Below are 27,002 nucleotides of genomic sequence, written 5' to 3' on the forward strand. Positions count from 1 at the left end.
ATCACATATTTGAGACTGGCTACCTGGTCAGATGAACTTACTAGAGAAAAATTATTAGATATTTACAGAAAAACAAATATCTTATGTTTGCTAAGCATTATTGTGCTTGCAGATCAGTCTTGTCATGCATTGGTATGTTTGATCATTTGTTATTGCAAGACACTTCGTTTCAGGTTATAGTTGTGGAAGCACTTTAGATTTCCCATAGCGGACTACCTAGGGCTGGGCCACCTGCATTTTTTTCCATTTAAAATAAGCTGCTGAGCTGATTCTTGCCCCTGGGCTAAAATTTGCCAGCCCTCCCCTGACCCAAGCAGGCAAAAAATATATAACTGTTAAAGAATAAAAGAACTAAGCCATTGACCACCTTCTACAGACCAGCTACATGTTTGATTGAGTAATGGAAGATGTACAGTGAGATCTAGAGTGACATAACTTTTCCATCAGTGTTTAGAAATTTTTCCTGCATGTGGCACAGAACATTTTAGGCTTCTTTGCATAGACTGAGCTTTGTAAATAATGGAAAACCATGTCTGCATTCATTACTTGGCAAATTACTTTACAGTAATGTGAATTTGATACTCCCCACTGTAAAGTCAATGTCTCAAGGTCAGGAGAGTAATTATTTTTGGCACAAATACAGTATGACCCAGTAAACATAATTTTTTTCATGCTGATAAGAAAATAGTAACGTTTTCATTATGCATTAAATAATTTTCCATGCTTTTTCACACAATTTAGTTAAAGGCTTTTCATAATAATCTGTGAATATAAAAGACAGTCCTATCACCTGGCATAACTTTTAAGAACCATATTACAGGAGTTTTCAGTGTTAAAAAAAAAAATGCATATCTTGTACAGTTACTCCCATTCCAGACCACCATCAGAAGGTGTGTGGCCTTGCATTCTCCTAATGACCTACCACATGCACTTAATGACTAAGTGTCTAGCTCATTTTCACAGTATAATAAGTGGTATGTCTGGAGCACTAGTTTAGCTGCTTGGATGCCACCAAATTGACAATGTTCTTCCAACAGACTGAAACATACTTTCAAAATAAAATTTTAAATTGTGTATATAGCTGATATTTCTCCCCAGTTTTCAGAGGCAGTCCTGCTTCTTCAAGCTCCGTACCAGTAACTTTTTTTTCTTTGAAATATCCATGATGATTAAAGTTGACAGAGTTTCCAACATATCTTATGGCCAAAATGTACTTATTAGCACTGCATTGTGTAATAGTTGTATGAAGTGGGAAATTAGAAGGAATTGTAACATGATGCATACTGGCCAAAAGGGTTCAGTCACAGGAGATTGTGTGTGTGAGGACACGTTCCTTTAATATTTGTTCACATTAATCAGTTTGTTACTTATGGCATTGGTTCCCAAACTATGCTCCACAGCTCCCTGGGTTGCCGCGGCGAACTCACAGGGGTGCCAGGACCGGTGTTAAGCAATGCGGGGGCCTACTTGGCAATTATTTTGGCTTAGGGGTGCGTTAAAAAAAATTATGGAGACCCTAAGGGTGCCTCGAATTGAGAAAGTTTGGGATCCACTGACTTACGGGGTTCCCATTAAGTGGCCAGTTGCCCATGCTGCCAACTCTTCTACCGACCTGCTTGATAACTCAGTTTCCATTGATTAAAGCAATGGTACGGCTATTGCTTTGTATTGCATAATTCAAGTTATCAATACATTTGTAAGCTACTTTTTTTTTACAGTCTGTATGTGTTACTGTTTCCACTATTGTCTATAGAGAGGTCCAGCGTCATCTAAACTTGTTGTTTAATCAGCAGTTGTACCAGTGACATGTTGCCATTTTTAATATAGTCAGTAGAATTAAAGACATAGTCTCATAAAATACAAAACAAATATATTTCTTTTAATTCAGCACAACATTTATTAAGCCAATTGTAATTCCACACCTTTACACTAGTTATTAAATGAGCTTACTGTGTCAGCTCAGGTCACATTGAAAAAGCACTACAGCACTTCCTCAATTCTTGCCACTGTGTACCCCATTCCTGCCTCCATTGTCAGTTTAGGTTAAATAATTGTGTCAGCTAGGATTAAGTTCTCCTGCAATAGACACTTTGCACACATCCAGCTACAGCTTTTCCCTAAATTAGGGGCTGGCTGGCCCGGGGGGCAGCGGCCCTCCGGGCCGCTCGGTCAGACCGTTTTTAGGGCCGGGGGTAGGCCGGCCGCCCCCCGGGTGCAACATAGCACATTTTCACCGGCAGCACAGGCGGCCGCATCTGATGTAATCCCGTTTCATGCGGCCGTCTGTGTGCCCCCCGGCCATCCCTCTCCCAGCCCGCGCCTGCCCTAAATACAGGCATTAACTCCAGTTTTGTGAATGAGGTGATATTTGCAGTATTCTATAGTTCAAACAGCAATCCCTTTTAAAGAGTTTTGTTTTCTCCTTCGAAAAATCAAGCTGTACAGTAAACTTATTTTGAGCAATACAGCATCACAGTTGTAATGGTAATGCCCCAGATGGAATGTGTGATATTAATTAAAGAGACCTCACAGGATTGATTATTTTTTTGCTGTTGTAAAATGTCAATGTGTATGTTACTACTTGAAAATCTCTTGAGGCTCACTTACCTAGACACAGCAGGGCATCCCATCTACATTATTGTTGCAGCTTCTCATTGAGTTGATTATTAATGCTAAAAGCAGGTACATTATTTGTATTATGTTTAAAAGATACCATAAAAAGTTTGTTTTTATTTGGGTGGTGTGGGTTGCACTTGTTGTTCTGGGATACTTGGCCTCTGCTAGTACTGAAGCTGGGTACACACTACAGGGTTTTTATCCAATAATCGGCCCAACCAGCCGACATACGACCACTCGTTCGAAAGTCGGGTCAGTGTGTGTAGTGACATGATGGTCGAAAGTCTGCCCAAATGGATGATTGTCGCCTCATTTGGTTGGTCGTACCGTTCAATATTTTCGTTCCAATCTCCTTTCCAATGTGTAGTGTGTATAAATTTCCAACCGATCCACGACAATCCTCTGATACTTCCTTGACCTGGGGGGCGTGTGTGTGTAAATTTGTGTTGTCTGTACCAGTCCCACGTGGTGTGGACGCCGCACATCCCTGACTTGTGTTTTGTATACATGTGTATTGCACCTGTCTGGTTGCAGACCATTACACTTGTGTAGAGCACATGTGTTATTACCCTTTGTATCTATATTGGGTACCTATTCATATTTACCCTTTATAAACTTTAAAAAAAATTATTGCAGAATATGACACTTGAAAAAAATATTATTACACTTTAAAGGTGCTAGTGGTTTGTGGTAGAACAGTTCCAAACAGCATACACATTTCAGCAAAATTTTTGTCAAGGTTTTTAAATTTTTATCTTTATGTCACTTAGGTTTATATTCCCTTTGATTTCTTTACCTACGAAAACAAGGAAATAAAAAATGTTTACCATTAAACTTCTATATCTAATCTATATCCTACATCAGAAATACTCTGATTTGCTCACCTTGCAAACTGCTCGAAATCAGTTTATGTTGTGGTTCCTCTGGCACAATCGCAATAATAGCGGGCTTAACCTCCATACTTTCTGGAAAACAGGCGCCATTTTGGTTATTATAACGGTACAGGTATGTGACCAAAGCATTTAGTTGTCTACACATGTTCACTGAAATACCTTCGCGTCTAACTTCTTTCATATCTTGGTATTCAACATCAATTTTTTCTTGTTTGATAACCGGTGTTACATTAGTGGTATCTGTGGTATCGAAACAGGCCTTCTCACCGTTAATTCTTTATTCTGACAAAAAAAAATCTGTTACAAATCAGACGATTACATTGCTTCGTGTGAAACTAGAATGAAATACATAGTCCATCAAACAGGGACACTACATATGCTACTCACTTTTTTTTAATGTCGTAGTCGTACTGGTCCAGTACTTTTACTATCATCTCCACCTCTCTTGGGCTCATTGGCTTTGCTATTTGCTCTTCTGGAGCATCTCCATCCCCCACCTTAACTTTTTCTAAAAATTTTGGCCCTTCCAGCACCATCTCTGACTCTGTCTTCGTCTCCATAGCTGCAACCCCACTGACACTTCTCACCCGCAATCTTCTCACGTTCCTCGGAGCCAGACAGGCTCCTGTCATTTTATACATTCAGACATGGGCATTCGTTTCTGCTGTGGAAAAATCAGCGATGATGCCCGCAGAGAATGTAGCATTGTGGGTGATGCCTATTCGTGAATAATAACCTTGTGTATGGAGATTTTGGGCTATAACTTTAACCCGTACAAGACCGTTACATACAAAGGGATTTTATTTTTAGGGAATAATCATTGCATTACTGAGCAGCACTCTTTCCCCTACCTCACTTTGCATAGGGAGGATTGTTTTTTTTTTTAAACTTATAATTACCAGTAGGTTTCTCTGTGTCTGTTTTATAGTCTACAGGGGATACTGATGACCTTGATAATACTACATTACATAATACAGTCCCAAATTAATAGTAATAAAACTACAAGAATATTTTCTAATTCAATCCTGCAGTCAAGAAAAATAATCTACATATTATGATGCTTGGGCAAATAGCTGAAAAAAACAGCTGCAGCACATAAATAGTGTAAACTGTATTCCTCGAAACAAAAAATACAAACAGCTGGAAAATGGCAGCAATAATTGTATTAACAGCTAATATAGTCCAATATCATATAAACATTGTATAATATAAATATGGCCCTGAGATGGGTAAATATTTCACATATATCATACTCTGGATGTAAGCTAGACTCTCTAGTGACAAAACAAAGATCATTGATAAGATTTGTATATATTACTCAGTATTGAATAAATTAATATTTTCCAAATCTAAATAGATCACTTTTACATTATAAAAATATATTTATTTTAATAACTTGTATTAAAAACCTTCTAGAACAAAATCTGTCTGCATTTACTTGGGGATAATTTAACACATGCTTTGGGGCATATTCAATTGTTGAATATGCCTGCGGCGTTAAAACTATTACTGTTATTACGGTAATAGTAATCCGGCTCCCTGAGCCGCGAGCTGAAATCCAGCGAGAAAAGTACCGTAATACCAGTATATACACACACTATTACCGTAATGACGGTAATAGTGCGCGCGCCAACAATTGAATATGCCCCTTTGTGTCCTAAAAAAAGCACTGGCTAATAGCTGATTTTATAACATACAAAAGAAAAATCAACTGAATTAAGTATCAAAAGTAACAGACCTTTTGTAATCAATGGATGGAAGTTATAGGCCACTTCACTCAGTCTTAGGAACAGACAAGTACCAAACATATGATGTCACTAGTCATATACAAACGAGTGCAGCAAGGTCACAGCCTTGGTAGATACACTGGCTAATGGAGAGCAGGGCGAAGTCCCCACTGTAGATAGTTCAATTCCAAATGCCGATCATGTGATAGGAAATCCGGGGAGGCTTATAATGAAAAAAATTAAATGAAGCCAGTTTTGTGAATCAGTATTGAATGTTTGCAGATATTACAGCAGAGAACCAATGCAGACAGTTTATTTAATCAGTAGAGGTTAAGAGGTTTAACACGTGTCTCTGCACCAGCAATTTCATCATAAGAGTCTTCCTCCTTGTACCGAGTGGGCCAAGAGGGGAGTGGAAAGAACCTCCCTTAGTAACGCTAAATATCCAATTTACGTCATGTCACTCTGCAGTGCATAGAATAGGCTATAACCAAGGATACACACTTGTGGTATCTAATTGTCAGCTGATGGTAACCAATTAAAAGCAGGAACCCCAAAGAAAATGGCAACATTCTTGGCGGCACTACTGCAAGTATGGCAACCAGCCTATTGGAAAACAAGAAGCAGCAGATAGCTCCAAGTATCTTTTGAGGGGATGGGTGTTAAGGATGCCCCCTTTCTATGTGTGCACCGCATATCATCAGAAATGTTTTGAAGGTATGTTCTGTCACAGGGTTCCTTTATTGCCAGCACTAAAAGATGCAGTTTGCTTCTCCCCCCACCCACATAGTCCTTCAGTCACCTAATGTTAAACCTGTGTCACCATATTCTTAAATAATGTTGCAATTATATATCATATGGTAACAAGATTTCTAAGAATAAAATGCAACCAATTTGGTTAAATAAGGTGGAGGTGATAAAGAAAAAAAAAGAGCATTTATACTGTTAAAATTATAAGGATCTGAAGATTAAGGTCATTATTGAAATACAAGAAATATAGAAAGTATATGTAAAAAGGAATTCTAGTTACCAGAGATTAAAACTGAAAAAAGAGATTGCTAGAGACAGCAAGTCTAATCCTGAAACAAAGTTTATAAACTGCAAGGAAAATATAAGACAGTGAAAATAGTAGTAAATAATAAAAAATAAAGCTCTTAAACACATTTTTTAATATGTATTCACAATGCCAGTAAATGGTTCCTTTAGGTCACATGTCATCTGGAGCAGGTGCTTTTATCAGTATTAATCTTATTCAGCCATAACTGAAGCAAGTTCAATAATATACCATTGTTTGTTATATTTATGGACTTGCTCATAAAATAGTCAGTGCCACAAGATTAGCAAAATGTCTAATTTTAAAAAAAGGAAGCAAAATCTTTACCGGGAAACTACAGACCTGTGAGCCTGACTTTAGTCCGGGGTAAATTATTTGAAGAGATACTGAGAGGTCTAGATAGAAAGTAATGGTTGGTTTTTATGTGGAAGGAAGATTCATAGTGGATCTTGGTAGTGCAAACAATAGGATTTATTTCAGTTTTGCAAAAGCGTTCAATAATGTTCCACATAAGACTGGTATATGATAAGTACTTGGTCTAGGATGAAAAGTATGTACATGAGTAGAGTACTAGTTGAAGAATACATATAAAAAAAGTGCAGTTCCAAACGGGACATTCAGACTGGGAAGTAATTATTAGTGTTGGGCCCTACCTTTTTCAGTTTTTTATTTTGGAAATGGCTTAGAAAGTAAGGGAGCCATATTTGTTGATGACTCTAAACTATGTGGGGATATTCACACAGATAAAGATAGTAATTTGCTACAAAAATATTTAGGCAAACTGGGCTATGAAATGGCAGATGGTGCATAAACCATTATTTATCTTTACATTCCATCATAATAACTATGCTACTTACACATAACCTACGACCTAAGGAAAACAGAGATAGAAGTGGTCTTGGAGTGCTATGTGACTGGAAGCTGTGCAAGTACGTAGAAAGACAAATAAAGCACATAAGCTTAATGCTCATTATGCAAACAAAATCCACTAGTTCAACTACATCTTAAATATGGGGTACAGTTTTTTTAACCTTGCTGTAGGAGGACATAGAAAAAGTTGAGTTCTCCTGAGGCAGGCAACCTCCTTAATAAAGGGGATGGAAGGGTTACAGGAAAGAAAGGTCAGAAACTATGGTGACTTAATATGTATAAATATTACATGTCTTAATGGTCATGGACACTTTTTTTCACTATAAAGCGGTCACTAAGCCTGCATTCTCGGGCCTAGAAAAAACACCTGCATTCATAAACACTATCATGACCCTACCATTAGCATACAATATTTTTAATTCCGATCATTTGCAACCATATGCTAAATATTTATAATATTATCCTAGATTGTATTTTTACATTTGCAACAATCACTTATTTAATTGCTATTAACTATACAGTTCAAATGTTTTTTATTTCTATTAGTATTTTGCTAATGTCATTTTTTGTTTTGCACAAGTAACTGGAAAATAACTTATTTGTGCGTTTAAAAAAATACCTGTGTGCATAAAAATAATAATAAACATAAAAGATGAGTCAGAAGTTGGGTTTCTCTAGATCAGCGACATGTGACCCTCTGAGCCTTCACCTACAGCTCCCCAGCTCCTTCTTGCTTTATTGTCAGATTGGTTTGTTATAGCTTGTTACACTTATTTTGTACTAAAATGCCTGTGATATGTTATTACAGGTAGGTGTCTTTATTTGATTATTTGTATTGTATTAACTTTTTACTGAAATTAAATGTGATGTGCAGCCCTTTTGAAAGTGTAGCAGATTGCCCTAGATCTTGTTCTCAGTCACGTGAATCTAGTGTACACCGGGAATTCTAGCCTATCATAAAGTGTGCACTTTTGACAGGATAGAGTACTATGGTAACATTGTGTGATGTTAAACTCCTTAGCGAACTTGCAGCTGAGGATGCTTACGTCTATTGACACGTACTCCGAGCTGTTTTCTTGGAACAAAACATTCCTTTCTCCAACTGTATCCCTTTTATGGCTGCTTTTTCACTGCTTGTATTGCATAACTGTAGCTCTGTGCTGTAAACTGTACAACTGTAAGCTTGCATGGTAGAAGAATATATTTATATATTGCAAGAGACCATTAAAAATGTAAGACCCACAAATCCACTGACTGGTAATATATAAAATTAGTTTGCGTTAGTTTTCAATTTTGCTTTTCATAACAATGAGGAACATTTCAAATAAAACAAAATATATGTATTTTATTGGGCTACTATAATTCAGTGACACTTAAATATGTACCGATGCGGCCAACTTCATTTGAGTGTTAGATTTAACTATGTTCATCAACTGGAGCAATACCGCTCCTATGCCTTTGAGCGATCATGACTTGCTGAGGCATTATTTCATGCACTGAATTCTGCTCCATATGTGTGATTCAGGCATGCAAAGCATTTTGTTTATTGCTTGTTTATAAACTGATGTTTAACCTTGGAGTGTGTTATTGTACAATGTGAAGAACACATCCAGTCTTCATGGCTGTACAGTGACTCAGAGAAGTGACATTCAAATACTGAAACCTTTTAACAGCTACCCCAACCTACACAATGCTCTGTCTCCTTCAGTTTTCCAGCGACATACAGCGTTACTGGCTCATTATATCTATATACAAGTCATGGTTTGACTAAGAAATATATGTAATGCTTTGAATTTAAACTCTGATATCAGTGAGAGCAGTTGATTTTCTCTCCCACTGATGATTACAAGGAAATTAAAAGAAAACGCTAACCTCCTGCAAAAGGTTAAATAAAGCCTGACATTAGATTGTAAAGTATTTGCATTTGTACAGTGCCACCGTATTACACAGTGCTGTTACTTCTCAGACTTGAGGTGGAGGGGATACTGTGTGTACACAGAGGTAACAAGTACTCTCTTTTCACATTCACTCAGCTCAACTAAAGGCAATGTTTTATTGCTCAGGCATGTAAGTGGCTCTTTCAATCTATCATGACACACACTGAGACAATAAAAATTGTTAGGTATGTCTCTACCTCTTAACTAAAGCTAATAGCAATTAAACAAATGTCTGTGTAACCTAGTACTTTCTACTATGAAACAATTTTTAGAGAAAGCCTTTTTGGTACAACAAACCCACTGCTGCATGCAAAGCAATTAATTTGGAATAGGGATAAGTGAGCATTCATAGTGCACAGTGAACTGACCATGGGATCAGACAATAGGAACCTGCATCCATATTCTCTCCAGTGTTCACTATGAGTGCTTCCTCATATTGATCAGTTATTAAATAAACTGCAAGTGTATGGAAAGTATTTGTGAGTAGAATCTGTGGAATAATTATCTTTTTAATTAGTGCCTATTACACTATTCATGTATATAACAAAAATGCTGCCTTCAACCAGGAGAGTCTGAGTATGCTTTATGCTGCTGAGTGGAGCTGCACACTACACTATATATACTCCATTAGGCTTCCTTCACACTCTGTAGAGCAAGGGAGGCCAGACTTTTAGTGATCTATTCTACTGATTTAACGTCGGAAATATGGTCTGGTTCTGTATAACAGTGTTGGCATACCTTTCGTATTATAGTAAGAACACGTAGCTAAATTATTTGATCAAAAAGATATTCTTACAATAATAATGATATGCTCTTACTATATTCAGTGATCTTGTTAAGTTTTAAATTATATTTTATTAATGATAGTAAAATTAACAAAAAGAGAGCATGATCCAAAAAAAAATATACGAAAAATACATAAATAATACAATTAAAAAATATGCAGGCGGGGCCAGTACAAAATTAGGCAAAGTTAGCACACCATTAGCCCTAGCCACACTGGCTTTAAGCAAGGCCAGTGCAATACCCAATGGTAGGCAAATTCACAGTGACAACAGATGGAGTAGGGGAAGCTAACGAACAAGTAGGCAAAGCATTGCACTGATAGGCAGAGCAAACACAAGTAGGCAGAATCCGCACACCCACCAGTGGGTGGAGTACACACACATCATTTATGGAGCAGCAGGGAGTTCCCAGGCTTAGCATTAATTTAATAATAGTTGGATCTCTAACCGGTTTAAAAGTCTCCCTAACATGCCTACCTGTGTGCAAAACTTTAGGGTGCCCCAACCATGGTGGTGTGTGTGCCTTTTCTCCCCAGGAAGAGGTTCTTCCCTCCCAATGCACTCTGTATCTCTTCTTGGAGGCAAGGGTGACTTTCAAATATATTTTTTTTTAAAAAGCGCACATATTTAAATATAACTGATTACTTATAAACGAACTAGCATGAACAATTCAAAAAATCCTTTCTTTTTTAATTAAACAAAAATATTCCCATGGGTGTGTTATACAAAATATATTTCAAGTTTTATACTGTTCTGCATGATAATTTGGCCAGTACTAGTGATGATTATACAATACAAAGATCATCCTAGTGATCACCATACAATACAGAAAGAATTCTACTTACACCTAAGCAATACAGAGAGCATTCTTGTGTACGCCATAGAATAGAGGTGATTCTTGTGACCGCATACAATACAGAGAACATTTTTGTGACCACAATACAGAGAGCATCCTAGTGAACGCCATATAATGGAGCATTTTTAAGAGTGACACATAATGACATTCCCTTCATCATTAATTAACCCCTCTTCAAAATTATTAATGCCCTCATCCTGATTAAAAACCACATCAATTCTATTCATATTTATTAACACCTTCATTACTTCTCTGTCTCATCAAAAGATTATGTGTGCCCAGGGAGCCTGCCCCTGTATGTGTGACCCCAAGATGTTTGTAACTAAACTGAGTTTCTGATAAATAAAATGTCCAGGCATTTGCCAGGGACAGCAGAGTATGGCCATACTGCAGAGGAAGTGGGTTCTGCACGATGTGAGAGGAGGAGGGGCCATCAGAGAAGTTGTAGGGGCAGTGCACTGTAGTCATAGGCTACACGGCACCTACTTTGAAAAAGGGAGAGATTAAGGCGGCACCCAGCTGATTAAAAATAATAATAATCCAGACTGCCACGGGCCAGTCTCCATGAGTCACCTCCAGTGTTCGGTGAAATAGAAATAAATAATTTTTATTCTATTTAAATTGAAAAAAAACACAATACAATAGGCGGCATGGTCCTGGTAGGGTCTATGGCCAATCTATCCTTGAACTACTGTGAACTAAAAACATATAGCAGTCCAGCTCATTACTGATTCAGATTCATAGGTATTACTGATCGAAAATTTAAAAACCAGTTTGTTTCGTGGGAACAATAATTTGAACAAAGATCTTTCGAGTACTTGACACATTTCAGATTTCAAGTAGCAGACTTTGCACACCAAGCAAACCACAGAAGTTTATGAAAAAGGCCAAGCCGATGTTAGTAAATCCCATGTACATTGTCAGAATGATATTAAGAGAAATGACCATGCATGCAGCTGCATATGCAGTGGTATTCAGTCTGCTTCATTAATACAACAACAATAAAAAAAATTGTGAGTGGCGCAAATTGGGAACTAATGCCGTGATCTACTGTTTGACCACCTCTGCTGTAGAGTAACATCCAACATTTAACAGTTTATTGTGTTTGGTGGGATTAAGGCAGCATTGTTCAGATTTGTTTTTGATTTGGTGCTTTTTGATCGGAAGCAAACTAAGTTACACAGGCAGGTCACTAAAACTTTCACAAGCAATTATTAGCAGCAGAACAATAGACTGACATTTGGAGGAATAGCATGAATCAAGTCTCTGAAGCCTTCTGTAAGGTTTATCTGTCAATCTAATTTCAAATAAAATATCACACAAATGAGTATATATATTTGTGGACTAATATAATATACCATAGTTGATAGCCATAATCAGCAGTGTCAGTTTTTTAACATCAGATAGCCTTTGAGGCAAGGACTTAAATATGTGTCTCATCTTTTTCTTTCAGAGAGAGGATGCGCTTACCATACATGCAAGAGCGGTTTCAAGACATGTTCAAAATTGTCAAGGAAATGACTCGTCTCCAGGTTTCATATGATGAATTTCTCTGCATGAAAACCTTGTTGCTCTTGTGTACAAGTGAGTATCTCTTGCTGATTTAACCCTGAGTGGGAAGGGGCGGGTTGCTGCAAGTTGCGTCATTTTGAACCCGCGATAAAAGCGTCAATGAGGCTCCCATCTTACCCACTTCACTAGAAAGTGGGCATGATGAGGGAGAATTGCCTGCTCTCCCAGCAGTCCAGGAGAGATGCCTTGAATTCTGGAGTCTCTCGAACATTCTGGGAGACTGAGCAAGTATGGCATATATTCTCCACAGAACAATAATGTATAATAATAATTTTCCACTGTGAATACTATGGCAGGATCTACATTTTAGATTATTCATGTAGGCAACATCACAGTAAGCTTAATGCTATGCCATAAAAAAAAATATTGTGTATTGTTATCAGTTACTTATTCCTACTGCATATAGTATACTGGACATTCTATTCAGCATTAGCACCATGCCAAAATGCTTCAATGTAGCGTTGCAAAAATAAAAAGTCTTCATTCTAACATGATAGTCAGAAAGGACAAAGGGAAAAACATCAATTAAAATAAATGAAATTAAAATCTGACATTTTATATAGTAGAACAACATTCTCTTTCAGTCACTCTTATCTCATCTGTCATCATGTTCTATGCATTAATTTATAGTTCCCAAGGACGGTCTGAAAAGCAATGTGTTGTTTGAGGAAATTCGTATGACATATATTAAAGAACTTGGAAAAGCCATAGTAAAGAGGGAGGGAAATTCCAGCCAAAACTGGCAAAGATTTTACCAACTGACAAAGCTAATGGATACAATGCATGAGGTAAGTCCTTAGTGCATGCTTCCCTCCCCAAAAAATAGAATTTACTCACAAGCGACTGACATTCTGCAGGTATGTGCTTTTTGCATTAAATTTGTATTTTGAATTTTCACTCCTTTAAGACGTGGGTGGGGGGCTGGGGATGCTGACCAATGTGAGGTGACAAAATGAGAGGGAGGGGGATATGGGCTAGACGGGAGGGTTTGCTTGAAATTAATAATCTGCAATGATGGATGATAAAACAAGAGATATAAAAATGAGTGCAAAACAAGTGTTAAAAACAATGCTATTGATAATCGTCAGAGACTGCTTTATACATACATAAGAATAGTATGAAATCTAATATGAATATATAGTCATACTGGTAGAAGATTGGGTGAAATAGTTGGATGGTCCTGCAAGGAGCTGAAGCACAATAATTGTAGTAAAGTGTCTCAGTCCTGTTTTTTCACCATCCGTTATTACACACATTATTCTGTTTAAGCAAATCCTCCCAACTATCCCACCCCTCTCCCTACTGTTATGCCTGTAAACTCACCCAATTGCTATGAGCTTTATGCATGGTTGTTATAATATGTATGTGTCACAAACATCACTCCACTGAGCCTGCATGATGTATGTGTGATAAAGGGTTAACCACAGCACACCCACCTAATCTGTCTAGCGTAGATTAAAAATCCATTTTTATAGCACACACTTACTATTCATTCCAAAATGTGCCACCATCAGTTTTGTTTCAAGCGCTGAACTATTACTCCCTACCCTATCCCAAACTACAATCAAAAGCTAAAATCAGCCAGAGCTATCATTAACCAAATAATAGCCTGTATTTCAGTTATGTCGCTCTATACTGTGTATGACAAAGCTTAATTAACACATGAATTTGTTAAGAACACAGAGACCATGTTATTAAATGGAATTTAATATGGCAAAATAGCAACAATGGTTAAGATACACAAAATATGACAACAAAGTGACCTACAGTAATTATAAGCAAAGAAGTAGCTGGGGAAAGAACTGACAAATGTATAGCAGCTCCCTGCTTTCTGCAGTCTCTTGAAAAAGCAAGTGTATAGCAGGGGGGCGGTGGGGTCAGAGATTTTCACAACTGGATGTTAATCATAGTCTCTTCAGGAATAGTGAACATTTCTTATATAGACCATAAGTTTACTCTCGGACATCACAGAATCATAATAATGCAATCAATAGAGTATAGATTTACTTATGTGTATACATGAAATATAACAATAAAATATTGATTATGTTGGACAATGCTCCTTTCTATTGTTTCCCAACCATATATACCTTTTGTGCTCGATTTGATCAAATTGAAATGATAAAAGAAATTGCTTTGATGTGAACATTTCTTATTTGAAATTATAGACCTGACCATTTGCTCTGATTCAGTATAAGCGGTCATAAATTTCTATCTGACATATGATCAGATAACTCTGCTAAGGAGAGTGATATATAGCCCACTAGCTATAGCACCCTTCTATGACACAGGATATAATGAATAGTAGGGCGGATATCTGGCTATAGCAAATGGGTGATTTGTCAGCAAACCTAAATTAACCCCTTTGTTACCTGCCTAGTGAGTTCAGAAGTTGCACACAGTGCACATTTTAGATATTTTTAACCCTTCATAATGTCACAACTATGACAGTATGCCTAAGTGGCATCAGAGAAAATATACCTTATTACTTGACATTTGGATGGGGTCTGATATAATTTCCATTAACACATTTTTAAAAAAAAAATATATAGTGGAGAAACTATTCTCATTTGTTCATCAGGACATTTATTTGCACCAATATTTGGATACATACTTAATTTTTTTTGTAATAGAAAGATATGATGAAGTTAAAAAAAGGTGTGGTAACATGCATATTTTTATGTTTGTTTGCAAGAGTTTAGAATTGCATCAGATTGTATTTTAACAATATTTAACATTGCTATTTTGAGAAAATAGAATGTTATCTATTTTATTTATTTCCTTTGCCTACATGTTTTTATTGCTTGAAAAATTAAATTTGTATCTCAATATTTATGTCTTTCTTTTTTTAGGTGGTTGAAAATTTACTGGCCTTTTGCTTCTATTCCTTCACCGACAAATCGTTGAGTGTTGAATTTCCAGAGATGTTGTCAGAAATTATCAGCAATCAAATACCAAAATATTCATCTGGAAATATCAGAAAACTTTTATTTCATCAGAAGTGACTGCCTTACTAAAATTATTATATATTACATTACACACAAAAAAAGTTGCCTTAAGGAAAGAATAAGTCAAATTATAGCTTTTACTGTATTAAAATGAAATCAGACGTGGTAATTGTCCCTGCAACGGTGTACCTATCGTAATTATGCACTACAGTTCATGTGGTTTACAGAGGGCCAACATTTGGACTATGGAAAATTCCTCAGTTCACTCAGTGAAATGAGAAGAATAACAGATAATTAAACCAGAGTCTGCATTGTGAACATTCTGGTATTAATTTTCTCGTTGGATGGATATGTTTGCTAGATTTTTCATTTTTTTTCTTCGTTTTATTTTCCAGTCAGGTGTTTTTGCTTTTTTTCTTTTTTTTATCTCCCATGGGGAAAAAAAAACTAAGATTTTGATTTATACATGTAATCTGATGAAAGTTTACAAGTGTATATCAGAAAAGGGAAGTTGTGCCTTTTTAAGCTACTGTTTGGATCTAGCAATTTTTCTCAATTTTTACAAAATGAATCTACTCTACTTTTTTCCTATTCTTTTAAGACTCCTGTTGTACAGATTTGGTCCTTTTTTTTTCTTTAGAGTTTTATTTTGTTTGTTTGTTTTTTAGATTGGGGCCCTCACAGCTTTCCTAACACAAGTCAAACAAATATTCTTACATTGTCTATTGCTCATTACAACTCAACCCATGTTTGGCTACTTGGCACTTTCAGCTATTTACCCAAACACATTGCAGAGATTCATAGCCAAAAAATTTCCCTTTTTATGGTGACGTACTGGATCAGGTACCATTCTTTATTTTCTGTGAATGCTGTACCAGTTATTGTGCTACGTAGGAATTTCTCCTGCCTTCTAGTTTAAAGATCCTTAGAATATTTTGATTTATAAAATGTTTCCACTATACCCGTTTCACTTGTGCCATAAAATGCTCAGAGATGCAATGTTAGAAGCTGCTGTAGCCATTTCAAAGCTTGCCTATGTGTATGCTTTTACTAGTAAAAATGAAAATAAAAAAATAATAATTTTAATAGCCATTCACATTAAGATTTTTTTTTCTTTTTCTCTTTTTTAATAAATCCGAAATAAAAAATGTTTTACTTTATCAAAGCCACTTTACTGCTGGGTCATAAATGAATTAAAAACAAGTTTAACTTGGTAAAAGAACTTGTTAAGCTACATTACTGTGTACAAACTAACTATATATTTATACTTTTTAAGAATATATGCCATATTGGTATATTTGGACATTTGGACAGATAATGAAAGGGCTACTGCAGCTTGAAATAACAATCTGTAATATCTTTAAATGCTTTATATAATGTATAAGAAAAGTTATTGTGGTAAGGCTTCAGCACTTTTAATTGGGTTATTTCAAATGAGAGCCGTTCAGGACAAGAACTTAGTTCATCAGCTCTTTTGAAATTCCAGCTTGACACAGACTTGTTGTTAGATACTTTCTCTATATACAATGTTTATTGCATTAACATGCTTGATAGTGCTAATGTTTTATTGTGTGATTTTTGTTTCTCAAAAAAACAAACTGGACTGTAAGCACGTAGGCTTTTTGAGTATTTCTCTTTTAACTTTCCTACTTCTCAAAATATGATAATTCTAGCTGCAATTCAGGTTATATTCCACTTAGGCCTGGAATTTAACAGGAGGAGTTAATCGCTACAAAGACTCTACTCTCATCTTGTAGGAGTATTGAGTGGAGTTGAAACTGTTCATTTGTGTACACAAATCTCATTGAAATTACAAGGACACACATGTTCTTGTTCTATTAAATTTTCATGTTTTACAACTTTTTACAGTTTAAATACATTGTAAATTTTCATATTTGTTTTTAAAATCAAACTTTTCAACTTTTTACAGGAGTCAGACAGATTAGTCTAAATATCTATTAGTAATATTTTTTTCAAGGAAGAAAAATAAACATTTCTTTTTTACGTACAAGTGCAATGTAGACATATGCTATGAATTTTTAGGAAAGCAAATCAATGACTTTTCTCACAATTTCTCTGGCATAGTCCCAACACCTCCCTCTGCTCTACCTCCTAGGCCTGGTAGGTAAAATGTGTCTTAAAACTGTTGAAAAGGAAGCATGTTCCCTGGAGATAATAATTAATCTTAAATGTCCATCATTGACCATGAAGACAGTATTGAAAGCACTTATATTTTTTAACAACCTGTACTTATCTTAAAAGGCAGTATTAAGATACAGAACCAGGTACCTATATCTCATTATTCCAGAACTCTTAGTAAATCGTATGATCTGCTTTTTCCCTTCAGGGAGCATTCACACACGTGCTGGGAAGTGGGTAAAAATGCTTGAAAACTAACACGTTCTTCATACGTGCACTTTAATGTATTTTCCGTGCACTTTACCAATACAATATACTGTGCTAGTAGCATGCATTAACTAATGTAAAATAGGGTGTCCTGCATTCTGGAAATTTAAATCCCATGTTGAAATTTTAGAATGGTTGGAAAGGCAACCTTGACTATAATTTGTTCTACTTTTGTGTTCATGTGAAAAGTGCAAAAAAAAGTACAAATAGGTGTGAATAAGCCCTAAATGCTTCTTGTCTCTTCTGTCACACAAATCTGGTGTGTCATCTGCACTGACCAGCCAAGCATCTTTGTTTCCAAGATAATTTGATTATTTTAAAATATTTTGGCTATTTTAATATCTCTTTTCTCTAAGCAGTTACCATTTGTAAAAAAAAATGTAAATGGCCTAATGTATTGTGATGTCCATATTCCTGTAGTGCATAATTTAGTTATTGTAGTAAAGTTACAAGTATTTTTTTTTTTTTAGGTTCTGTTTCTTTTGAAATGTTTAATGCCTTAAGAGATAGGTGTCAAATTATTAGTGGAACTGTTGCAGAGTCTTATAGATTATACATTCTCAATCCATTACCAGTCCTTTTGAAGGCCTCTGGATGCTTTGCTTGTTACCTTAAGCCTGTTCATATTGATTAGTACTAGATATGAGCGGAATATTCACCTCATTCTGCATCTGGCTGCAGATATTTACAGGTTTCTCTTGGCTGCAAATGTCCACGGAATTCCACATACAATTTTCTAATCTCTTACACCCCAATATAACAGATTGAATTGACAACATTGTAGTCGGTAAATTTAGCAGAGATTATAAAGTATATAAATGTGGAGCATGCATACACAGTGCGGCATGGCCAAACAAAAGCTAATCTCAAAGATTGTATCATTGAAATGCTGCACCTCAGCTAAACCACCTGTTCCACCACAAAATTCAGACTAGACTTCACTCATCAATCATTCGTAACTAACTAGCCCTTACATGCTTTGTAAAGAGCACTTTATATTACCAAATCTTGCACAAAATGGGATGTGCCTAGTTCAGGATTGCTCTGTATTCCTTAGAGTGCATTTATTAAAATTAATTACAAGTCAACCACTATAATATTGCCATAGTGTGACTGTATAACCCAGACCAAATCCCATGCTGAATACAGAATGCTAAGCTTATCCTAAGATGACTTTTCTGCACTATGTCAGAGAATTCCACCCTCCCAAATATACCTATACATCATTTTTCTTAGTAATCCTTTCGTCATTTATGGTAGATGCAGTAACATGTTTAATCACATACTACTGCATGAATCTTCATTTGTACACATATATTTTCATGGTTTAGTCAATGCTAATATATAAAAATAGCAAATGGAGACATAACCAAACTATTGTGACCTTTATGTTCTTTCCTTGGATCACTTTTTTTCATGTTTTGCTTGTTGGAAGTTTTCCTTTATGTATACACATTAAGTAACAAAAACTAATCATGTTTTCAAGTCTGTTTACTATCGACATTATCCTATTCCTATTTAAACTTCCATACTCCCTTATATTACCATCGAAGTGAAGTGCCACTGACCTTTATTTGCCACTTGTTCCAATACAGACAATCTCAGACATTCTTAACTGGTTGCTAAAAAAACAAAGCCATCAACTTGTAATGATCCAGTGTATGGTCTAATCAAACTTGGTTTACTCAACTCTCCAGCTTTTTTTTTTTTTTTTTTTTTTTTTTTTTTAAAGGCACTCCAATCTCACCATGTTTCTTTGTTTAATTAGAATTAGTACTTCAGAAGAGCATATGCTAGAAGATATAGTTTTAGATCCCTTTTTACTGGCTGCTCACAAGCTTGGGTAGGTGTGTGTACTTAACTCATCATCAGCTCTTATATTCAAACCACTGGACTTTTAGGGGCATATTCAATTGTCGGCGGAAACGCCGAAAATCTCGCGCTCTGTGCACTATTACCGTTATTACAGTAATTTTCTCACTGGATTTCAGTTCACAGCTCCCTGAGCCGCGAGCTGAAATCCAGCTAACTACTACTGTAATAACAGTAGTAGTTTTAACGCTGCGGAAACCCGCGACAATTGAATATGCCCCTTAGGCTCCAGTGATGTCATATACTTCCTTGCCATAACCGTGTGTCCCCAATTTGTTGTATTATGAAGAAGTATCATACGTGAGGTAGATTGACAACAAAAAAAAGATGCAGGGAATTTTCAGACGGAAAGAAAATTAATTACAGTATAGTTAGCGGTAAACTGCAAATAACATTGGCATTACTTCTACAATAAGTCCAATAATAAGCACATTAAATATCTTCATTAGACAAAATAAAACTGAAAAAAGAGTGCCTTTAAGTTGGTGGTTGCCTGACTTAGTTGCTTTAAGTCTTTAACGTTCGTCTAGTGTTACCTACTTATTAATCATCATTACCAAATTTATTAAATCTCTTGATCTAACCAGCCTGTTTTTGAAGTGGGTTCTTACACCAAATACTTCAGGTAGTGTGAGTTGTGTACATTTGATTTATTTCTATGTGTTTGTATTGCTTTTTGTGTGTGTGTGTGTGTGTGTGTGTGTATAAATATACATACCCAAATATATACATGCTGGGGAAGGGATTGTTCTGGTGCAAGATATATTCCATCAGATGGTGGACTTCTTATGTAATGTCTGTTCTACTTGTGTGGGATGTCATTCTGCATTTGGTATGCCCTGTAATCCTACATTTTATATGAAGCATATTTAACTTTTCCTTAGATTAAATGTTCATAAGGAACCTGACAAAAATAAACGAATGAATAACAGTAGCTTTGGAGGTAGTTTGCTTTAAGATGCAGCGTCTGGTTTGTTTAATCTCATTAAGTGTCTTTCAGTCACACCCTATGAAAAGCTGGGTTAGCCATACTGAAATATGCTTACAAGTCATCATCACTTTATCTACCATATTCAGGTAAATATGATATTAAGATCTAAAATTCATTCATTTTAAATGCACAAAAAATATATTGAAAGATTGTTTATTTTTTTGTAAAATTTAAAATGCATCGTAAACAGTAGTTGAAAATAAAGTAAAATGTGAAAGCGTTTCATATATTCTATATTTTTTTCTAAATATTATGACTAAACAAAATATATAGTGAGAAGGGAAGGCTACTGCGACTGGATAAACCATGCAATCGACTCAATTAGTGTATAATAGTGTGTTGTACAGTGTAAAGTGGAGCTTTTAGTTTCTTTTTCTAGTGTAGCCTTGTTTATTGAGAGAGTGGACATTGTTAGAAGGTTACTTTCTTGAATGAGTTCTATCATTCAGGTTTGTATAGGTGTAATGTTTGTCACTTTGGCATTGTGGTTGACTAAGTTATTCGCTAACCTCTCTGCAGCATTAAGCTTGAAGCGTGACAGACAGATCTGGTAATGACTGACAGCTCACCCAAATCTTTAATAATAAAGAAGTCTGAGTTGAGTGGAAGGTGGGGAGCTGTGAAAGCGCAACCTGCTTGATTCGAGTTGTTTTGGATTCCAGTGTCAAGAAATTTTGACTAATGGTCATAATATCTGAAGTTCATTTCTAAGGTGGGAGAAAAATTACAAGTATTTGAAAATAATTATATCTGGAGGGTGGGGTGGAATTAAAACAAGTGTGTGAAGTTTCCCTTTTAAAGTCACCTTAGACATATATTTCATCAACTTAATGTTATACCTTAAAATAGCAGAAGTGGGCTACCACTTTCTGTATAAATAATAGGCAAACTAATTTTCTGAACAAAATAAGAATTTACAACTAAATAAAACAGTTTTATTAGCTTTTTTAAATGGAATTTCTTCAATTTTCTAAGTAAGCTAATTTAAGGGACATTCATTAAAAAGTGTTTTCTGTTCTATACGTTTAATTTCCTGTAATCAATGTTCTTATTGCAACAATAAAATATTTAAGTATTTTTTTTTCCTGCTTCAAATCCATGTGTGAAAGTGCACCGAGTCTCTGAGAGTGTGCAACAGATAGGTGATAACCCCTTTCCCCATCTGTATATTAAGATCAATTCTCCAAATAATGAATTAAATCTAAGGAATCCTTATTAGAAGAGAAAAAAAATGATTTTACTCCACTTATGAATTTCAATCTATTTGTTGCAACTGCACCAGCACTTTTAGCACAGACACACTAGACCAGTTTATTGGATTTAGATATTTTTTTCCAAGAAAGTATGACAAATGGGAGTGTAATAGGAAAATAAGGTAACTGGTAGGGTAATGTTTTCCAGTCTGTGACTGCACATAAATTCCCAGATGTTGTCAGACTCCTCATGAAAGTAATATATTACTTTTGAATTGAAAATACACTAATTATACATATAGATATACAAGCTTGTAATGTATGAATATGATGCTGATTCAAATATTGGTATTTTAATGGCTTTTCAACAGGGCCATGCATCTTTAAATTTTAAATACCGCAAATTATTTTTGGCATGTAAACTGAAGAAGTTGACAAGGGTAAAATTAACTACTACTGTGTAACATTAATCTGCCTGCTCTTCAAAAGTGTAAAATGTGTTCCAGTTATTACAGGCCTGTGCATTAGATTCAGAATATCACACAGTGACTGGTGTAGGTTATAGCATGTATGTAGCTTACGGCATATTGCTTTTATAAATATATACAAAACATGCTCAGCGTAATTAAACTGTTATATACACCTGTATCTACTGTAGATAGTCTGAGAACACATTCTGCAGTAGATGCATGTATTTGAAGTACTGTGACTTTTCCCATACAAATGCCTGTTTTCTTGCCATCGCAGACTGTCACTATTACTGAAATTGTAACAGTATATTTGCCATGTTATAACTCCATATCCAGGAGCACCTCCTTCTTAGGCAGGTGATTGCTGTGTCAGATACCTTCCTGCAGATATACTACCTCTACCCAATATGACACTGGGAATCATAATGAATATACTTTTATTATATTATAAATCTGTATTTTTTTCTTATACATCAAGAATAAGAATTGATATGAAAAACAGCATCCCAAACACGGGAAGTTGAAGCTGATCTAGGGAAAAAACAGGGAGTGACCCTGAAAAGCAGATGGCCCCCAGTACATAAGTACTTTCCCAAAGTCTTATTTCTACTACTTCTGATAAGGAAGCATCAGCATTGCGAATCCAAAGCGAAGTGTGTACTTCATGTTTTCTCATTTATTGATGTTAGATTAAACCGTTTGCCTGGTCTATTTGAATACAGTGCGCAGGTGTTCCAGTGTCATAATTCAGTTGTCTGGGTCACTCTTCTACCTTGTGCAGCAAAGGGACACGTGATACCAATTAAATCAAAAATCAGAACAAATTAGGGGTCTTCCTTGATTCCCCCAGACTATAGCCGTTTCTTGTTAGGCCACACCCCCTTTTAATATTTGGCATTCAGGACTATTGAAGGCATCTGGTGATACCCCTAAAAGATTACAAAATAAAAAAAGCTCAATAGAAGTGTGATCCTTAGCAGGTTACTATTGTGTCTGGATATGACAGATATTTGTGTAGCAAACTGCATTTAGTCAACTAGTGGGTGGTAATGGATTTCTTTATCAGAGCTGAAATGAATTGACTGGCAATCTCATACAATAGCTGCAAGCACGACTAAGCCATCTTCACTTCTAGAGATGCCAAGGAATATTGTTTGCAGTGTTATGTGATAAACCGTGCAGTAGTGACAAGATGTTCTCCTTTCATTTAAATCCCAGTATATTTGGGATTATAAGGCCACCTGAATGAATGTTAAGTGTTTTTTTGCAAACTAGATATTGTGATTTTATTTGTATTAGCTGACACAAGTATTAACTATGTAGACTTGGTTTATTTGCCAAAAATATCCCTAAATCTGAAGTACATGTTGGCTTATATAAAACAAAGAAGAACCAATTATCATTTACAAATATCAGTTTGTCAGAATGGAAAATTTTTCACACAAAATTGTGATTATGGGGAACATTTTCCTACCACAATAGATCCTGTATTCCCAACTGACAACCATGGAATCAGCTATTTGCTGCAAATGGTGGCCAAAAAAGTTGACATCAGAGAATGATAGTTTACACTTAACTGCACAGGAAATCAATATATAATATTAAACATCTCTTAAGAGCAGATTGGGGGCTTGGGAGACCACACAAATTTTTGCTATGGTGACTGGCCATGCTCTGATCCCCCTGCATCAATGTATTTTACACTTTTGTTCTTAGGGGCTGGGTAGTATTAGATTTTGCCACTGCAAAAATGCTTATTTACAGTCATTTTAGACTCCTGGTGGTATATTTACTAAACTGCGGGTTTGAAAAATTGGAGATGTTGCCTATAGCAACCAATCAGATTTTAACTAATTTTTTAGAATGTACTAAATAAATGATAACTAGAATCTGGTTGGTTGCTATACTCGAAGATTAATGAGAAAAGATTCTTATAATTACTATCATTATAATTCTCTATTTTGTCTTCACCACATATTGAACAGAGCCTGAAATAGGAGTGATGGATTGAAAACATTCTATGCACATAAACTTTCATACAAGAATGATTGTGGACCTTGATTAGTCAGTGTGCATATAGAGTCCCATTTAGGGGGAGATACAATTAGGCGCAAGGTGTCACCAGAATGTCGAGAGACCTTTTGTGCCGATGTTGTGCCTGCAATCTCTGCTCATTTTTCCTCACACCCCATATAGGTGCGAGGAAAAATGAGTGGAGAATCCTACTGTAATTGCCGGCAATGTACACAGCCAGACATTGCGGTCATGTCTGTGTGCCACATCACCGGCAATTGAATATCCCCATAAGAGTGTACCTTGGCAAAACCATATTCTAGGGGGCTGGGAGGGCAAATTTAAAATCTGCAGAGTTTGTATCCTAGCTCAGTTATTATATCGGTGAAAGCAAAAATTTCTGCACCGTATTTGTGTCTTAAATGCAAAAGCGGACAGCATTTTTCCTGTATGCAAACAAATCTATATATATTTGCACAACATAATGTATCCAGGAGCACATTTCACCATTTAGCTGGATTTTTTCTAATTGAGGACTTTAATGTCTGCTTTCAATAGGTATCTATGTTAATGTTACCCAGCTTTACTGCACTTGACCCCTGCAATGAAACAAACTGGCTTTTATGTACTAAGGCTCATTTACTAACATAACAATTAGGTAAACCACAATGACCAATCAGCACTGCTTATCATCTCTGTGCATATTTAGACTATAAAAGCAAGTGTCTCATTGATTGCCTTGGTTTATTATTTTCTACCTAAATATAATGTTAGTAAATGAGCTCTAGTGAGTAAACTTCTTCATGCGTGTCTCATTTGTGCCTAGAAAAAACAGGAATCCATTTTATTACATATAGTTTTTAAAATGTTGCTCCTATGGGATAATTCAATGCAATGTAAATTTAGAAGTATATTACCTGTCCCTAAGAAGCCATATAAAGCACCAAATGCATTAATACAGGGGACATATGCCCAATGTGACTTGTAATATCTTCCTGTAGTACCTAGATTAGCTGAATTCTAAAAGTTTTAATAAATGCTAAAACATTGTCACAAGTCTGATTATAAATGAAATAACTAGTCTCCTAATAGAACTATGTTAGTTTCAAGTGATTAGCACAGAATAGAGGCTGCTCATTTATCGCTTGCTAACATTATAAAATGCGTTTAGGATCATGCACATGAAGCCAAGGTCTACATTAATAAGCGGAGTATGCCTTATTCACCTGTACATGTCATTGAGAGCTAAGGAATACTAAGCCGTAAAAAAAAAAAAAACAATAAAAAAAAAATTGGTATAGGTTTATACATTTTTGTGTTCATTTGCGTTACAATTTTAATTTAATCTACATGTGTAACTGCTATGTCATGGCAATTTTTTTTGTAAATTGTGCATAAGGAACAGCAGCAGTTTTTAAAAATACATATAGTTACTATTGTCAAGCTTTAGCATTGTTTGGCTGTATTAACTACCTAATCCCTCATTGTGATCTGATCACAGAGACAAAATGGAGTCACTCTTGCTTTCCTTTCTTTCATCTTTCTTAATTTTATTTGCATTTGTTTCATCTCTGTCAGTGCTTATTTTTCATTATTTTTTTAAAGTTGCTTTTTTTCTGTATGACTTTCAGATTATTATAGGAAACAATAAAAATAAGTTAAATAAATTTGCCGTTTTCTTGAAAATGTTTTTAAAATACCCTTTATTGCAAAAATGACCCTGCTTATATGAACAGATTGAAAAGTATGTCAATATTCTATTTTGTATAGGATTATAAAAAATGCATTATCCTGGAGACAGATCTGATTTGTAAGTAAGGCCTTATGAAAGAAAATATGAAAAAAGCCAATTTTTTTTTTTTTTATCAAAGCATTAGTTGTAAACTCTGTATAAAATGAAAACTTACTCTTTAAAACTGTTTAAAATGTAGGGGTTTTTATACATGTTGAATTAAAAGTCTATGTAATGTCTTTTTTTCTTTTATTTTGTGAAATGTTGGACTATATGGGTTTTTTGTTTGTTTTCTTCTGTGTAGAATTGTTTTGCATATATTTTCTCTTAATTTGTTGTTCGGTTAAAACAGTCACATTTGTATAGATGTTGCAGTAGATGTGAGATGTGCTGCAGCTCTAAATAAAAAGAAACATTGAAATCACATAATAAAACCCTGCTTTTTCATTAAATGTCTTCTACTTTTCATGCTTCTTTTGGTCTTGCTTACATTGGTCACTGATTTTTCTCTCTGGTTGTTTGTTTTTAGTGTCCAAATAGACTTAAGTATATATGTACCTGTATCCATATATATATATATATATATATATATATATATATATATATATATATATATATATATATATATAGGGAGGTTTTAAATACAAGTGGGTGAGATATTAGATGAGGAAACACTATCCTTTGTTGTATTAATAGTATACAGACCATGTGTGTACAAAGTGTACTGTACCCCCCAATATGAATTGACCACTTTATTTGATGGTACAGTTTTACTCCCCTGTAATATATAGAGTGAGCAATAGTGAGGATTGTATACATAATAAGAGAAGCAGCATAGTGGACAGTTAACACTAAACACTACAAAGAGAGATGGAATTTTATCGACCAGTTTCCATTTCCAGTACAGGAACCACAATTAACACCTTACTAACATGGAACTAAAACCAATGTAGTTTTTGCCAATGACAGCCAGAGGTTCCACTTAGAAGGTCAGTAGCCAACCCATTATGAATGAACTGGTCTATTATTTATGCTCATGGTTCAATAGAACACTGCAGAGTATATAG

General features: G+C 35.4%; 1 protein-coding gene across 3 annotated transcripts in view; it reads left to right on the top strand.

Moving 5' to 3' along the window:
• NR3C1 (nuclear receptor subfamily 3 group C member 1) overlaps positions 1–26,387 on the top strand; it is a 143,388-nt gene extending 117,001 nt beyond the window's left edge. For all 3 annotated transcript variants that reach the window (XM_075209685.1, XM_075209683.1, XM_075209682.1), the window contains exons 7-9: positions 12,192–12,322; positions 12,941–13,098; positions 15,163–26,387. In XM_075209685.1, the coding sequence (XP_075065786.1) occupies positions 12,192–12,322; positions 12,941–13,098; positions 15,163–15,315 (442 nt within the window). In that variant the 3' untranslated portion in view covers positions 15,316–26,387. The remainder of the gene's footprint in view (positions 1–12,191; positions 12,323–12,940; positions 13,099–15,162) is intronic.
• Positions 26,388–27,002: the final 615 nt, after the last annotated feature.

Source organism: Mixophyes fleayi, chromosome 4, assembly GCF_038048845.1.
Source record: "Mixophyes fleayi isolate aMixFle1 chromosome 4, aMixFle1.hap1, whole genome shotgun sequence".
NCBI lineage: Eukaryota > Metazoa > Chordata > Amphibia > Anura > Limnodynastidae > Mixophyes > Mixophyes fleayi.